The sequence below is a fragment of the Oncorhynchus mykiss genome, chromosome 1 (genome assembly GCF_057628025.1).
Source record: "Oncorhynchus mykiss isolate SJ-2025 chromosome 1, ASM5762802v1, whole genome shotgun sequence".
Taxonomy (NCBI): Eukaryota; Metazoa; Chordata; class Actinopteri; order Salmoniformes; family Salmonidae; genus Oncorhynchus; species Oncorhynchus mykiss.
In genome coordinates this window covers 13,942,673-13,958,640 of record NC_143022.1, presented here as the reverse complement: position 1 = coordinate 13,958,640, position 15,968 = coordinate 13,942,673, and the positions used below count along the sequence as shown (strand labels likewise).

The following is a 15,968-nucleotide window of genomic DNA, read 5'->3' as shown; positions in this document are numbered from 1 at the left end:
TGCCCTGTTTTGAAAAGGAAATTCACTAACTAATGTTTGTTTAGCATCGATCCACTGATTCCAATTTCTCTGTGAAAGTTCACTGTCTGTGAGATGTGGTTGTTAGGTTGCTAGTCTGAAAGGTTCACTGTCTGTGAGATGTGGTTGTTAGGTTGCTAGTCTGAAAGGTTCACTGTCTGTGAGATGTGGTTGTTAGGTTGCTAGTCTGAAAAGTTCACCGTCTGTGAAATGTGGTTGTTAGGTTGCTAGTCTGAAAGGTTCACTGTCTGTGAGATGTGGTTGTTAGGTTGCTAGTCTGAAAGGTTCACTGTCTGTGAGATGTGGTTGTTAGGTTGCTAGTCTGAAAAGTCCACTGTCTGTGAGATGTGGTTGTTAGGTTGCTAGTCTGAAAGGTTCACTGTCTGTGAGATGTGGTTGTTAGGTTGCTAGTCTGAAAAGTCCACTGTCTGTGAGATGTGGTTGTTAGGTTGCTAGTCTGAAAAGTCCACTGTCTGTGAGATGTGGTTGTTAGGTTGCTAGTCTGAAAAGTTCACTGTCTGTGAAATGTGGTTGTTAGACTTTCAGTTCTATCTGGGCTCTCTGGGGGAGATGTTATTTTTGAGAGAGAGAGAGAGAGAGAGAGAGAGAGAGAGAGAGAGAGAGAAATAGAGAGAGAGAGAGACAGAGAGAGACAAAGAGAGAGAGAGAGACAGAGAGAGAGAGAGAGAGACAGAGAGAGAGACAAAGAGAGAGACAGAGAGAGAGAGAGAGAGGTAACAGAGAGTGAGGTAGCAGAAAGAGAGGTAGCGATCCCTCTAGGCCAGGTCTAAATCTCACAGCCCTGTTGTTGTACGGGGTCTGAAAGCTGCAGCCTATGGGAAGGATGACTTGGCAGGACCTAGACAGCCATGGCCTTTATCTATCAGCAGCGGGTGGCTAATAGTGCTCACATACTCTCCAGTGTTGTCCTAATAGCCTCGCTCTGCTCAGATTCCCTGCCTTGTGTTTTCCCCTCTACAGGTCCTCTGCCTTCCAGAGATCCCTGGCCTCGCCCGGCCCAGGCTGCGGCACCTCCAACGCAACCAGGGCATTTCCTCTCCCCTACCCCATCAAACAGGAGGCTTCCATGGGCTACAAGATCTCCCTGGGACTGGGGGTCCCCACCACCGCCCAGGGTGGCTTCCAGAGTGGCACGGGAGGCATTGGGGTCCGGCGGGAGGAGATGGAGGGTCCTCTCAGTGGTGGAAGCTGCGGCGGTAACTTAGGCAGTGCTCTGTCGGTGGATGCGGCGTACCCTTTTAATAATGAAGATGACTCCTCCCCGCTGTCATTGTCCCAGGGTGGCTCCCGTCATTCAGCGCGGCTGCTCACCAATAGCAGCGTGAAGAGACGCTGCCTGTCGCTGGCCTCCCAGTCCGCCGCTGCCAGCAGCAACGCTAATGCCTTAGCGAACGCCGTCGTTACCGCCACCGAGGGGATCGATATCACCGCCATCATCTGCTCCTCCCAGATGTCCGTGGTGGCCTGCGTCAACGGGCTCCGGACGAACCCCTCGCCCCAGCCCAGCGGCGGCTTCTCCTTCCGGGCTGCCCCCCGCAAGCCCCTGCCCCCGCAGCAGTGCAGCAGCCCCCAGCAAACCCCCTTGCGAGAGAGCTGTCAGCTGCCCTCACCTGCCGCCTGCCTGCTGTCCCTCTCCTCGTCGTCCTCCTCCTCCTCTGTGTCATCTCTGGAGCCGGAGCAGCAGACCCAGGGCCTGTGCGAGGGGCCTGGCTCCATGCAGCCGGGGCCTGGGGGTGGAGGTGGAGCTGGAGGAGGCTCTGAGGGGCTGGGGCTGCTGATGAGTGGGACCCTGATGACAGGAGGGCTGCTTGGGGACGTGTCCCTGCTGGAGGGGGGCTGTCAGAGGGCCGGCTGTGGAGCTCTGAAACAGGAGCCTCTGGACGACTTCTCCCCCAGCGAGGAGGAGCTCTTTCAGCACCACTACCACCATCACCACCACCTGACTGGCCGTGCTGCGGCCAGCCACCTCCGCCCTCACCCCCACCACCCAGCCCTCCCACTGCCCTCCATGCCCCCGCCCTACCACCTGCACCAGTACGGGGGCCCCAGCCCGGGGGGCCTGCTGCACCTACATAACCAGAACCAGACTGTATCAGCATCTTCCTGTGTCCTTCCAGGACCCAAGACTTCGGGCTCTGCTGAGGGTGAGGACGGTGGACCGCTCAGCGACAAGCAGGTGTGCCGCTGGATTGACTGCAGCGCGACGTACGAGCAGCAGGAGGAGCTGGTGAGGCACATCGAGAAGGTGCACATTGACCAGCGCAAAGGGGAGGACTTTACCTGCTTCTGGGCCAGCTGCATTCGCCGCTACAAGCCCTTCAACGCCCGCTACAAACTCCTCATTCACATGAGAGTCCACTCGGGAGAGAAGCCTAACAAGTGTATGGTGAGTCCCTCTCCCCACCATATATATATAATCACTAAAATCACCATTCAAGTCAAAGTTCTATGATGTCTGGGCCGGAGGCCATATTGAGTGTACCCATTCCATTCTAGTAATTCCCCACCAGCTGAGCCCAGAACCAAGCCGGTGTTAGTGGTGAATGTTGTTCACAGCCCACTCTTCTGAATAGAGCCAATCAAAGCCATTTTTATGGTCCATTATAGGTTCCATTTCAGTGACCACAGTATATTTACTCTATGAAATGGAACCCAGCTGGTGCAACCAGGACCCAGTTTGACAGTATCCATCCATAGGCCATGTCTAGTTTCCACAGAGCAGGCCAAGAGAGATTTGATTTAAACATACATTTAAGAGCTGCTGTGTACATGTGTAAAACATGAAGGTGGATTCTTTGGTGGATGGCATTGATGTCACAGTAGTCCCTAACTTAGATCTTATTTGGTACTTCGTAGAAATTGGTTTGTGGCCAACCTAAAAAGTCACATTTGTTTGTTTAGAACACAGTTGCTGGGCCAGTACAGTTAGGGTTAGTGATAGATGTTAGATAGGTTGCTGTAAAGACATTTTAATACTTTTAGAGACTGTTGTTTGTACATTCAGGGTGCACTGTTTCCAAGAGCAAGACTGATTCTTTTTCATTCCAGATTCTTTTTCATTATAAATTAAGAAATGTTTTTTTTTTTTTTTTATTGAAAATGGATACATTTTAGCAGAATGTTTAAAATACACATTTTACATTGAAGAGAAGCGTTGTTATAATGGGAGCCGTATAGCTGGTCACTGTATAAATAGCTGTGTGGTTGTATTCTTTACAGGTAAAACTCTCCATCTCCACAAGTCAACACACTAATCAATGTCAAACTGTCACTCCCTGGCATCTCTTAGCAAATGGAAAAAGCCCTCCAACCTTAAGAACATTTTAGTCCAAATACACAATTAGTCCACAATCTGTGTAGGGGGCGAAGTCACGTTTATTTTCACTAGCTCAATGTTTCTTAAGAAGGGATTCAGATGATGAAAAAACAACACATCTGGTTAACATAACCAAACAATGCATACACTTAATCCCTTTAAATGGGAGGTTGGCATTTTTAGATGTCCCACAAGTATTAAGTGAATGGACGTTTTACCCAGACCAAACACAGGGAAATATGTAGTAGTGGAAGAAAAGGCAGAGGGATGTCTGCTAAAATCTCTCATCTTGCTCAATTCAGGGTTTCACAACCCTTGTCAGAAATGTTCATCCTCATTTCAAAAAAATTATTAATTATTATTGTGCAATATGCTCATAGCCTAATACCACAAAAATACCTGTTGTATCTTTATTTTTATGAAATTCAGCCGATATTTGTTTTTAAATTATTTGGTTGAATTTACTGGCTGTGAAAGTGTGAAAAAGTGTTAAAATTAAGTGTTAAACTAAAATCAGTTTAGTGTAAATCAGTTAGTCAATTAACACTTACCACTGCAATACATTGTTAGCTACATTTAATAGGAATGTTCATATTCATTCATAGAGTAGTGAATTTATAGTGAGCCTCGTAAGTTCCTCAGAGACATCATGCATTAGTGTGTGTGTGTACGTGTTGTGGCTGAAAATGTGCTCCGGTTGTGAATCTTCTCTCAGCTCTGTACTGTAATATAGCATGACAGTGATTTTTCAAGTGAATTCTGGGAAGTCTAGGAAGTTCTGGGAATAATTCACTGTGTTTTGGTCCTGCACTTTTTTCATTTTTTTGGCGTGTACATTTTATTTGGACTGCTCTTGCTGCTGTACACTGGGTGTGTCTCCAACTCTGTCACTGATGTCAGTTTGGTGACACATAGAACAGGAAGGGAAACAGGCGGACTGTATGTTTATGTGTGTCTGTATGTGTGTTTGTACTGTACACATGTGTACAGGGCCTTCAGAAAGTATTCACAGCCCTTGACCTTTCCCACATGTTGTTGTGTTACAGACAGAATTTAAAATGGATTTAATTGAGATTTTGTGTCACTGGCCAACACACAATACCCCATAATGTCAAAGTGGAATTATGTTTTTAGAATTTTATACAAAGTAATAAAACCTGAAAAGCCCTTTGTTATGGCAAGCCTACAATAATAATCAATTTATGCTAAACTCTTAGAGACTTACCCAGGAAGACTCACAGCTGTAATCGCTGCCAAACGTGATTCTAACATGCATTGACTCATGGGTGTGAATACTTATGTAAATTAGGTATTTCTGTGTTTCATTTTCAATAAATTTGCAAACATTTCTTCAAATATGTTTTCACTTGGTTTATTATGGAGTATTACGTGTAGATGGTTGAGAAAATAAATACATTTGATCCATTTTGTATTCAGGCTGTTATACAACAACATGTGGAATAAGTCAAGGGGTAAGAATACTTTCTGAAGGTACTGGATTAATGTATGTGTGTGTGTGTGTGTGTGTGTGTGTGTGTGTGTGCGTGTGTGTGTGTGTGTAGGTGTGTGTGTCTAGGGAGATGCTTACCAGATGCTAACAATTCGGCTCAGTGTAGTGGAGCCGCTGGACTGTCGGGATGGGAGGCTGTGTATGTATGTGTGTGTGTGTGTGTGTGTGTGTGTGTGTGTGTGTGTATGTGTGTGCGCCCACGCTACACAACCCAGCCTCCCAATCACTGAGACCTCAGAAAGGCCTCAAACAAACACACACACACACACACACACACACACATACACACACACACACACACACACACACACACACACACACAGGCACACACTCAAACACACACACACACACACACAGGCACACACTCAAACACACACACACACAGCCTAGTCATACGTACGTAATTCCTGTTAAACCCAACAATAGGCAGTATTGATTCCATCCATGTTGGATTGTAACACTCAGTTCTCAAACTAAACATAAACAGAAATGTGAAATGTATTCAGGTTTGCATAAACACTTCTAATGAGCAATGTATTTAGATGTAGAGGTCTACAGAAAGTCTTGGAGAAAGTGTGCACGTGTTTTGCATGTCTCTGAGGTGATGAGTTTGTGTTTGCAAATGGGTGTGTGGTTATACATGTGCAATACTATGGAAATAGTTCGCTGCCATAATTTGTCACAAATGTGGGCTATACATATGTAGTGTGTGTGCTTTTACGCGTACAATATGTGTGTGTGTATATGCCGTAGTGTCTCAAACCAATCCCTCTAAAGTCCTTATTTAGTTCTTATGCGTCTGTGCCCACTGTAGTCAGGAACGTTTGAATGATGCCTGTTGTGTTTGATACACTCAGGCAATAGACAAAGGCATTTAGGAATTCCAGCTATTCACACAGAGGAAACAGATGAGACGTTCCATTTAGGCCCAAACTCTCCAGAAAACCCAGCTAATCCCCTTATTGTTTTTCCAGCGGCAGATTCCAGTGGGTGCTCACAACTTGGAGCTGTGCTCAAATCCAAGCATAACACTCCCCTCTGCCTCCAGCCTCCTTCAGCGTCCTCCAGCCTCCTCCATCGCCTCCAGCCTCCTCCACCGCCTCCAGCTTCCTCCAGCGCCTCCAGCCTCCTCCAGCCTCTTCCAGGTCCTCCAGCCTCCTCCAGTCTCTTCCAGGTCCTCCAGCCTCCTCCAGCCTCTTCCAGAATCCTCCAGCCTCTACCAGCCTCCTCCAGGTCCTCCAGACTCATCTAGCTTCCTCCAGCTTCCTCCAGTGTCCTCCATCGCCTCCAGCCTCCTCCACCGCCTCCAGCTTCCTCCAGCGCCTCCAGCCTCCTCCAGCCTCTTCCAGGTCCTCCAGCCTCCTCCAGCCTCTTCCAGGTCCTCCAGCCTCCTCCAGCCTCTTCCAGAATCCTCCAGCCTCTACCAGCCTCCTCCAGTGTCCTCCAGCACCTCCAGCTTCCTCCACCTCCTCCAGCCTCCTCCTGTACCTCTAGCTGTACAGCGTTTGTTTCATGCGGTGTCTTGGCTGGAAAAAGTCATTATCACAACACAAAGTTGTACTCCGACCTCTCGCTTGTCACTGTCCGTAACTGGCTATGTTTAACGCTGGCCCACATAAAATTGCAGCTCCATCTGTAACCATCGAGTTCAGAGCACTTGTAAAGCTCTCTAAACTTTTAGAGGTACTTTTTAAGTCCCCCCCCCCCCCCCCCCCCCCCTCCAATTACTGCAGGCCCCAGGGCTGTGGTACGGTCGGCGGGCAGGGTGAAAAAGAAACTGCATAATCTCTCTGCAATATCCTGTTGTGTTTCATGCCTAATTCAGAGTGTTGTTTTAGTTTATGACATTTTTTCTCTTGTCTGCATAAATATTAAAAATATATCCAGTGACCGGGAGCCCTGACATAGTCACAGGCTTTGATATCTTAGTGGGTTATATCGAGACTGTCCCGCGGATTTGATGTCTCATGGACAGATCACTCCACTCCGTACCCTGAAGTTCAGATAAATATTAATCTAAACCGTGGAATCCCTATATAATATAGAAATTGAGAGACACTCTCTTCAAGTCTCTTCAGATTACCTGAATGGATACATTGTATGAAATTGTTTTGAAATCCTGTCCATTGTAGGTATTGCCCTATAATGAACCATGGGAATGTTGAGATGACCTGTTAAAGGATTTGCATGTGCGCCCTCACGTTGTTCAGTGACGTGAGAAGTTGAGTCATGTTAGCTTTAGATAGTAGAATTCATTGGGGTGGTATACTCTTTAATCTTAACGCCTTTGTGTTTCTTTCATCATTGGTTTTCAGTCATGTGGAGGCTTTTGAGTGCCGGTTAAGACCATAAAACATTATAAGTGTTTCCATTATGGGTTTACCTTAAGGAATAATTTTCCCTTACTTAAGGGAATTGTTTAACGGTGTTGCATAGAGTACTTAGGTAAGGGCATAATTTAAGATTTATTTTTTACAGTAGTTCATAGGAATGTATGGCAGAAAAAGTCTCTGGTTACTATGGAGATGACCTGTGTCACTGACTGAACATCTCATCAAAGAGATCGCATTTATTTTGGGAGATTGCAAAATAGAATTTGTACATTGAAGAGGAGAAACAAATTGATTCATTAGATAATAAAACACGTTTCTTTTAGTTACTTTTTTCTAGACTTGTTTTATATAACTTTCTATTAGGTCAACCTAACTTACAGAGTTAGTAACTAGCTAGCCAGCAGCTTTGTAGCCATGGATGATGCACTTTACATTGTTTAGCTAAGTAGCTAGCTAGCTGATGGATGTTTTCCAGGGCAGAGGACAGCAACATTCACCTCCACAAATGCTGTTTACATTGATATCCATACTGAGTGATACTCAGTGATACTGAGTGATACTCAGTGATACTCAGTGATATTCAGTGATATTCAGTGATACTCAGTGATACTTAGTGATACTGAGTGATACTCAGTGATACTGAGTGATACTGAGTGATACTCAGTGATACTCAGTGATACTGAGTGATACTGAGTGATACTCAGTGATACTCAGTGATACTGAGTGATACTCAGTGATACTCAGTGATACTCAGTGATACTCAGTGATACTGAGTGATACTGAGTGATACTCAGTGATACTCAGTGATACTGAGTGATACTCAGTGATACTCAGTGATACTGAGTGATACTGAGTGATATTCAGTGATACTCAGTGATACTCAGTGATACTCAGTGATACTGAGTGATACTCAGTGATACTCAGTGATACTGAGTGATACTGAGTGATACTGAGTGATACTCAGTGATACTCAGTGATACTCAGTGATACTGAGTGATACTGAGTGATACTCAGTGAGACTCAGTGAGACTCAGTGACACTCAGTGATACTCAGTGATACTCAGTGATACTCAGTGATACTGAGTGATACTCAGTGATACTCAGTGATACTGAGTGATACTGAGTGATACTCAGTGATACTCAGTGATACTCAGTGATACTGAGTGATACTCAGTGATATTCAGTGATACTCAGTGATACTCAGTGATACTCATATTCATCGGCACCCTTAACTTAAAAGGTTTTGTGCAATTGACTTAAAGTTAAGGAAACTTTAAGGTTAAAGACAAGGGGTAAATTAACTTGATGTTTTATACAACTGGGCCAAGAGCCATAATGCCAGCTGAACCTGAGGGGACATGTGCCCCTTAATTTGATACATTTCCAGGATAAAATAGAAGATATGGTTAATTTTACCCATAATATATTGAAAGATATTGGATATGGCCATCAGTTCCGCCTGAAAAGAAATGAGTGTGAATGTAATGACTATTTTACCACGTGCTTTCAAGTAAATACCTGGTCATTTCTTTAAACCGTAAAATACTGTTACCCCATTTTACTTTAAGAACACATTTGGTATTCTACCCTCTCTCCACAATGGAATAAAGTGTTGGTTTTATTCTTGAGAATGATTGAGAACTCTGAGCTGCACTGAGCCACCTACAGCATAATGATAAAACACACCTGACCTGCGAATGAAGCCACTCTCTAAACACACACCACCACAGGCTGGAGGAAAACTGACTGCAGCCAGCCAGCGTCCTGCTGGAAAAAAAAGCATAGATCATGGAATTTCTATTTTTTTTCATGGGTGTGAAACCAGCAAACATATATATATATTTAGATTTATTTGACAGATTTTTGGAAGAGAGGCCAAATCCCCCAGAAGCAGACGGTGAGACATACAGCGGCGTCCGTTGCCAAGATGGCGTTGTGTTTTCTCCGGGTAAATGGATCAGGTCCGACGCAGGAGATGAAACGACCAGTGCCATTAGCTAATTAAAACTGAGGTTCTGCACATGACCCGACTTTTCCCCTGAACGCTGTACTGAAACCGGAGCTGTCTGGACGCAGGGCGTGGGTGGCGACTGACGTTGATATTAATGTGTTTGTACCAGTGCGAGCCTCTGACACTATTGCCTGTCTGGACTTCTCAGCCGGCACAATCTTTCAGAGGTCTGGACTCTGGCCCGGTAGCAGCTACCTGCAATGAAGACGTATGATTCAGTCCTTTAACCCAGGCAGCCAGGTCTGTAGGTCTGAGACCAACACGCTACACTAGAGGAGAAGGTGAGGGAAAGCTCTGTACAGTTCAACTTGTACACTCAAGAGGCAATAGGGGAGAGAGAGAGAGATGAGGCTGATGATGCGGTGCATATATTAGTATGATGATGCTGCTGGCAGAAATGGTCTGAGAGTGATGTTTTGGCATTGACATAGATAGATCTTGCTTGTTTTCCTTGTCGACTAGGCCAGGCCAAGTTCTTTTCAGGCCATAATAGTTTTCCAGTCAATCTCTTAACAGTAATGCAATCCAGTCATCTCTCTCTCTTTCTCTCTCTCCCCCCGGCCACTTTATCAGCAGACTGTTGTCTAGAGCGCATGCGCCAAAACCAGATTGGACAAGTTTGTTATTTATCGCAACAGCTTTTGTAACAAAACCATTCAGTAGAATTGAAAATGCGATGGAAACCCATTTACCTTTTTATTTGGTACAAGGGAAAGCAAAAGTGCTTTTTATGTGCACTATGTCAACACAAACAGTATTTTATCTGCAGCAAGACAGTTTGATGGAAACACACCTCTCATGATAATCTGTCACCAATTGGATGGAAACCTAGCTACTGACTCATCTCTCTCAACTCTCTCTCTCTCTCTTTTCTCTCTCTCTCTCATATATATATATATATATATATATATATATATACTGTATCTATTTCTCTCTCTCTCTCTATCTCTCTCTCTCTATATACAAGTGGGGCAAAAAAGTATTTAGTCAGCCACCAATTGTGCAAGTTCTCCCACTTAAAAAGATGAGAGAGGCCTGTGACGTATTTGTGACATATTGTGGCAGAGAACTATTTCCATAGTATTGCACATGTATAACCACACACCCATTTGCAAACACAAACTCAGAGACATGCAAAACACGTGCACACTTTCTCTAAGACTTTCTGTAGACCTCTACATCTACAGTGGGGCAAAAAAGTATTTAGTCAGCCACCAATTGTGCAAGTTCTCCCACTTAAAAATATGAGAGAGGCCTGTAATTTTCATCATAGGTACACTTCAACTATGACAGACAAAATGAGAAAAAAAATCCAGAAAATCACATTGTAGGATTTTTAATGAATTGATTTGCAAATGATGGTGGAAAATAAGTATTTGGTCAATAACAAAAGTTTATCTCAATACTTTGTTATATACCCTTTGTTGGCAATGACAGAGGTCAAACGTTTTCTGTAAGTCTTTACAAGGTTTTCACACACTGTTGCTGGTATTTTGGCCCATTCCTCCATGCAGATCTCCTCTAGAGCGGTGATGTTTTGGGGCTGTTGCTGGGCAACACAGATTTTCAACTCCCTCCAAAGAGTTTCTATGGGGTTGAGATCTGGAGACTGGCTAGGCCACTCCAAGACCTTAAAATGCTTCTTACGAAGCCACTCCTTCGTTGCCCGGGCGGTGTGTTTGGGATCATTGTCATGCTGAAAGACCAAGCCACGTTTCATCTTCAATGCCCTTGCTGATGGAAGGAGTTTTTCACTCAAAATCCCATTCATTATTTCCTTTACACGGATCAGTCGTCCTGGTCCCTTCGCAGAAAAACAGCCCCAAAGCATGATGTTTCCACCCCCATGCTTCACAGTAGGTATGGTGTTCTTTGGATGCAACTCAGCATTCTTTGTCCTCCAAACACGACAAGTTGAGTTTTTACCAAAAAGTTATATTTTGGTTTCATCTGACCATATGACATTCTACCAATCTTCTTCTGGATCATCCAAATGCTCTCTAGCAAACTTCAGACGGGCCTGGACATGTACTGGCTTAAGCAGGGGGACACGTCTGGCACTGCAGGATTTGAGTCCCTGGCGGCGTAGTGTGTTACTGATGGTAGGCTTTGTTACTTTGGTCCCAGCTCTCTGCGGGTCATTCACTAGGTCCCCCCGTGTGGTTCTGGGATTTTTGCTCACTGTTCTTGTGATCATTTTGACCCCACGGGGTGAGATCTTGCGTGGAGCCCCAGATCGAGGGAGATTATCAGTGGTCTTGTATGTCTTCCATTTCCTAATAATTGCTCCCACAGTTGATTTCTTCAAACCAGCTGCTTACCTATTGCAGATTCAGTCTTCCCAGCCTGGTGCAGGTCTACAATTTTGTTTCTGGTGTCCTTTGACAGCTCTTTGGTCTTGGCCATAGTGGAGTTTGGAGTGTGACTGTTTGAGGTTGTGGACAGGTGTCTTTTATACTGATAACAAGTTCAAACAGGTGCCATTAATACGGGTAATTAGTGGAGGACAGAGGAGCCTCTTAAAGAAGAATTTACAGGTCTGTGAGAGCCAGAAATCTTGCTTGTTTGTAGGTGACCAAATACTTATTTTCCTCCATAATTTGCAAATAAATTCATAAAAAATCCTACAATGTGATTTTCTGGATTTTTTTTCCTCATTTTGTCTGTCATAGTTGAAGTGTACCTATGATGAAAATTACAGGCCTCTCTCATCTTTTTAAGTGGGAGAACTTGCACAATTGGTGGCTGACTAAATACTTTTTTGCCCCACTGTGTGTATATATATATATATATATATATAGAAAGAGAAAGAGAGAGATAGAGAGAGAGAGAAACCTAGCTACTGACTCCGGGTAAATGGATCAGAATGAGAAAACAATTATACACTGTATATATTTCCCTTTGTATAATTTTTCTCTCTCTCTCTCTCTACCCTGTCTCAGACTGGAACAGCTACCTTGTCTCAGACTGGAACAGCTACCCTGTCTCAGACTGGAACAGCTACCCTGTCTCAGACTGGAACAGCTACCCTGTCTCAGACTGGAACAGCTACCTTGTCTCAGACTGGAACGGCTACCCTGTCTCAGACTGGAACAGCTACCTTGTCTCAGGCTGGAACAGCTACCTTGTCTCAGACTGGAACGGCTGCCCTGTCTCAGACTGGAACGGCTGCCCTGTCTCAGACTGGAACAGTTACCCTGTCTCAGACTGGAACAGCTACCCTGTCTCAGACTGGAACGGCTACCCTGTCTCAGACTGGAACAGTTACCCTGTCTCAGACTGGAACAGGTACCCTGTCTCAGACTGGACAGCTACCCTGTCTCAGGCTGGAACAGCTACCCTGTCTCAGACTGGAACAGCTACTGTACCCTTTCTCAGACTGTGTAACCAGGTATCAAAGTACGGACAATCCACTACATGCAATACACTCTAATTACATTTGTCTGGAATGCAATATTATGTGGTAGTAATATCCTTAACATTTAATCCCGGTTCTGTCTTGGAAACCTGGTCAACCGGGGAGGAAGTTGACAGGCTCTAACCCAAACATAATGCAACAGCTGTGTCATAATTGTGTCCCATCCAAATGCTTAATCAGATTTACCTCGCCAGTGGGCCAGATCAGTTTACTAAGACATGGATGGAGCCGGTTCCGTGTTCAGGGTGTATCGTCCTGGCACGTTCCCCAGCTCTCTCACGTTCTCCAGCCTGACCAGGCCTATTGTAGAACACTGGTCTAGCATGTGTTCTAGGATCTCCATCTGAGGTAATGGGACTCATTGGACCAAATCCACTCAGATATGGGTCCTGTCCCAAATGGCACCCTAGTGCCTTTATAGTACACTACTTTGTGCAGTACCCATAGGGCCCTGGTCAAAAGTAGTGCACTATATCGGAAAATAGAGTGCCATGTTGGATGGAGCCATGGTCTCTAATGCTTCCAAACACTGCACTTTGGGCTCTCTAATGCTGCAGTGTCAAAGGCTGTATGAAACATGGTGCCTTGCTTCTTAACCATTTAAATCATATAGACAGACAAGCTAATTATGGAAACATTTCGAGGCAGCTCACCAAGAAAATAAAAATATACCTCTGCTTTCTCAAGTGTAGTAGCACCCACGCAACACTAGCGTTGTTCAGAACCGACTACCAAGCTGCCATTTAGCAAACATTCCCTGGAAACCGCAGTGTGTAAACGGGCCTGTAGGAAGTGTGTTAACTGGGCCTGTTGGGAGTGTATGGGACAGTGTGTTAACTGGGCCTGTTGGGAGTGTATGGGACAGTCTGTAAACAGGCCTGTTGGGAGTGTATGGGACAGTGTGTTAACTGGGCCTGTTTGGAGTGTATGTGACAGTGTGTTAACTGGGCCTGTTGGGAGTGTGTTAACTGGGCCTGTTTGGAGTGTATGTGACAGTGTGTTAACTGGGCCTGTTTGGAGTGTATGGGACAGTGTGTTAACTGGGCCTGTTGGGAGTGTATGGGACAGTCTGTAAACAGGCCTGTTGGGAGTGTATGGGACAGTGTGTTAACTGGGCCTGTTGGGAGTGTGTTAACTGGGCCTGTTGGGAGTGTATGGGACAGTGTGTTAACTGGGCCTGTTGGGAGTGTATGGGACAGTCTGTAAACGGGCCTGTTTGGAGTGTATGTGACAGTGTGTTAACTGGGCCTGTTGGGAGTGTATGGGACAGTGTGTAACGGGGCCTGTTGGGAGTGTATGGGACAGTCTGTTGGGAGTGTATGGGACAGTGTGAAAGCGGTCCTGAAGGAAGTGTATGGGACAGTGTGTAACGGGGCCTGTTGGGAGTGTATGGGACAGTGTGTGAATGGTGTGTAGACAAGGGTAAATCTCTCAGTAGGCCCAGGTGGGGTGGCTGTTGTTGAGGTTTTGATGTAGCAGGAGTCTGGTTGTCTGTGGGACATGCATCACACAGGCCTCTGAGCCCAGAGAAACAACATCTACCTGGCCTAGCTTTATCTCCCAATAAACAGAGCAACAAGAGACACATTTATACATCCCCCTCCAGATCTAGACCTTGTCTGCCACAGAGCCAGAGACTCCAGACCACAGCCCCAGGACTCCCCCTCTACTCAGACCAGCCTCCAGACCACAGCCCCAGGACTCCCTCTATACTCAGACCAGCCTCCAGACCACAGCCCCAGGATTACCCCTCTACTCAGACCAGCCTTCAGACCACAGCCCCAGGACTCCCCCTCTACTCAGACCAGCCTCCAGACCACAGCCCCAGGATTACCCCTCTACTCAGACCAGCCTCCAGACCACAGCCCCAGGACTCCCTCTATACTCAGACCAGACCAGCCTCCAGACCACAGCCCCAGGACTCCCTCTATACTCAGACCAGACCAGCCTCCAGACCACGGGCCCGAGGACTACCCCTCTACTCATACCAGACCAGCCTCCAGACCACGGCCCCAGGACTACCACTCTACTCAGACCAGACCAGCCTCCAGACCACAGCCCCAGGACCCCCTCTACTCAGACAGCCTCCAGACCACAGCCCCAGGACTCCCCCTCTACTCAGACCAGACCAGTCTCCAGACTACAGCCCAGGACTCCACCCTCTACTCAGACCAGCCTCCAGACCACAGCCCCAGGATTACCCCTCTACTCAGACCAGCCTCCAGACCACAGCCCCAGGACTCCCTCTATACTCAGACCAGACCAGCCTCCAGACCACGGCCCCAGGACTACCACTCTACTCAGACCAGACCAGCCTCCAGACCACAGCCCCAGGACCCCCTCTACTCAGACAGCCTCCAGACCACAGCCCCAGGACTCCCTCTATACTCAGACCAGACCAGCCTCCAGACCACGGCCCCAGGACTACCACTCTACTCAGACCAGACCAGCCTCCAGACCACGGGCCAGAGGACTCCCCCCTACTCAGACCAGCCTCCAGACCACAGCCCCAGGACTCCCCCCTACTCAGACCAGCCTCCAGACCACAGCCCCAGGACTACCCCTCTACTCAGACCAGCCTCCAGACCACAGCCCCAGGACCCCCCCTCTACTCAGACCAGACCAGCCTCCAGACCACAGCCCCAGGACTACCCCTCTACTCAGACCAGCCTCCAGACCACAGCCCCAGGACCCCCCCTCTACTCAGACCAGACCAGTCTCCAGACCACAGCCCCAGGACTACCACTTGACTCAGACCAGACCAGCCTCCAGACCACATCCCCAGGATCCAGTGTCCCTCCAGCCCTGAGACTAATGTAAAGTAGCTGGAGTACAGACACTAGTACTGTGTGTGTGTGTGTGTGTGTGTGTGTGTGTGTGTGTGTGTGTGTTGACATATGCACTGTAGTGTTCAGTGGCTAAATTAGGTTGGCTAGCTAGAGGGGAGACATTTGAAGGTTTTGAAAGGAAGAGGACACCAGAAGGTAGTGATGAGCGATTAGTGCTTTTTTGAGGTCGGTTCGGTTTTGGTAAGGTTATTAAAAAATAATCACAGTTTTCAGTTTCGGTTAATTTTTTTAAACATTAAATGCACTATTCATTATGTGGGTGGAATGCTGTAACAACACAGAATAAAACAATTCATAAAAGTCCCGTGATGGTAGTGACTGGCCATTACGGCTTTTCACTTATTAACCCCACTTTATTCACAATACTTTACTTTAATACCATATCAAGCTCCTGACTATTCCTCTCTTTGCATTGGTGGATACATCTTGTTATTCAAATACTTTTTTGATAATATTTGATGAGGAGTGTTGACATCAACCGCCTGTATTCAA

General features: G+C 46.3%; 1 protein-coding gene across 3 annotated transcripts in view; it reads left to right on the top strand.

The window, feature by feature from the left end:
• The window catches only part of LOC110536036 (uncharacterized), a 141,207-nt gene that overhangs the window by 57,822 nt on the left and 67,417 nt on the right, over nucleotides 1-15,968 (top strand). The window contains exons 4-6 of one of the 3 annotated variants that reach the window (XM_090182609.1): nucleotides 1,000-2,425; nucleotides 5,840-6,214; nucleotides 6,273-7,520. In XM_090182609.1, coding sequence (XP_090038735.1) covers nucleotides 1,000-2,425; nucleotides 5,840-6,214; nucleotides 6,273-6,359 — 1,888 coding nt within the window. In that variant the 3' untranslated portion in view covers nucleotides 6,360-7,520. Of the gene's footprint in view, nucleotides 1-999; nucleotides 2,426-5,839; nucleotides 7,521-15,968 lie in introns of those variants that run through there. The other 2 variants (XM_090182581.1, XM_021621582.3) reach the window with 2 other exon arrangements.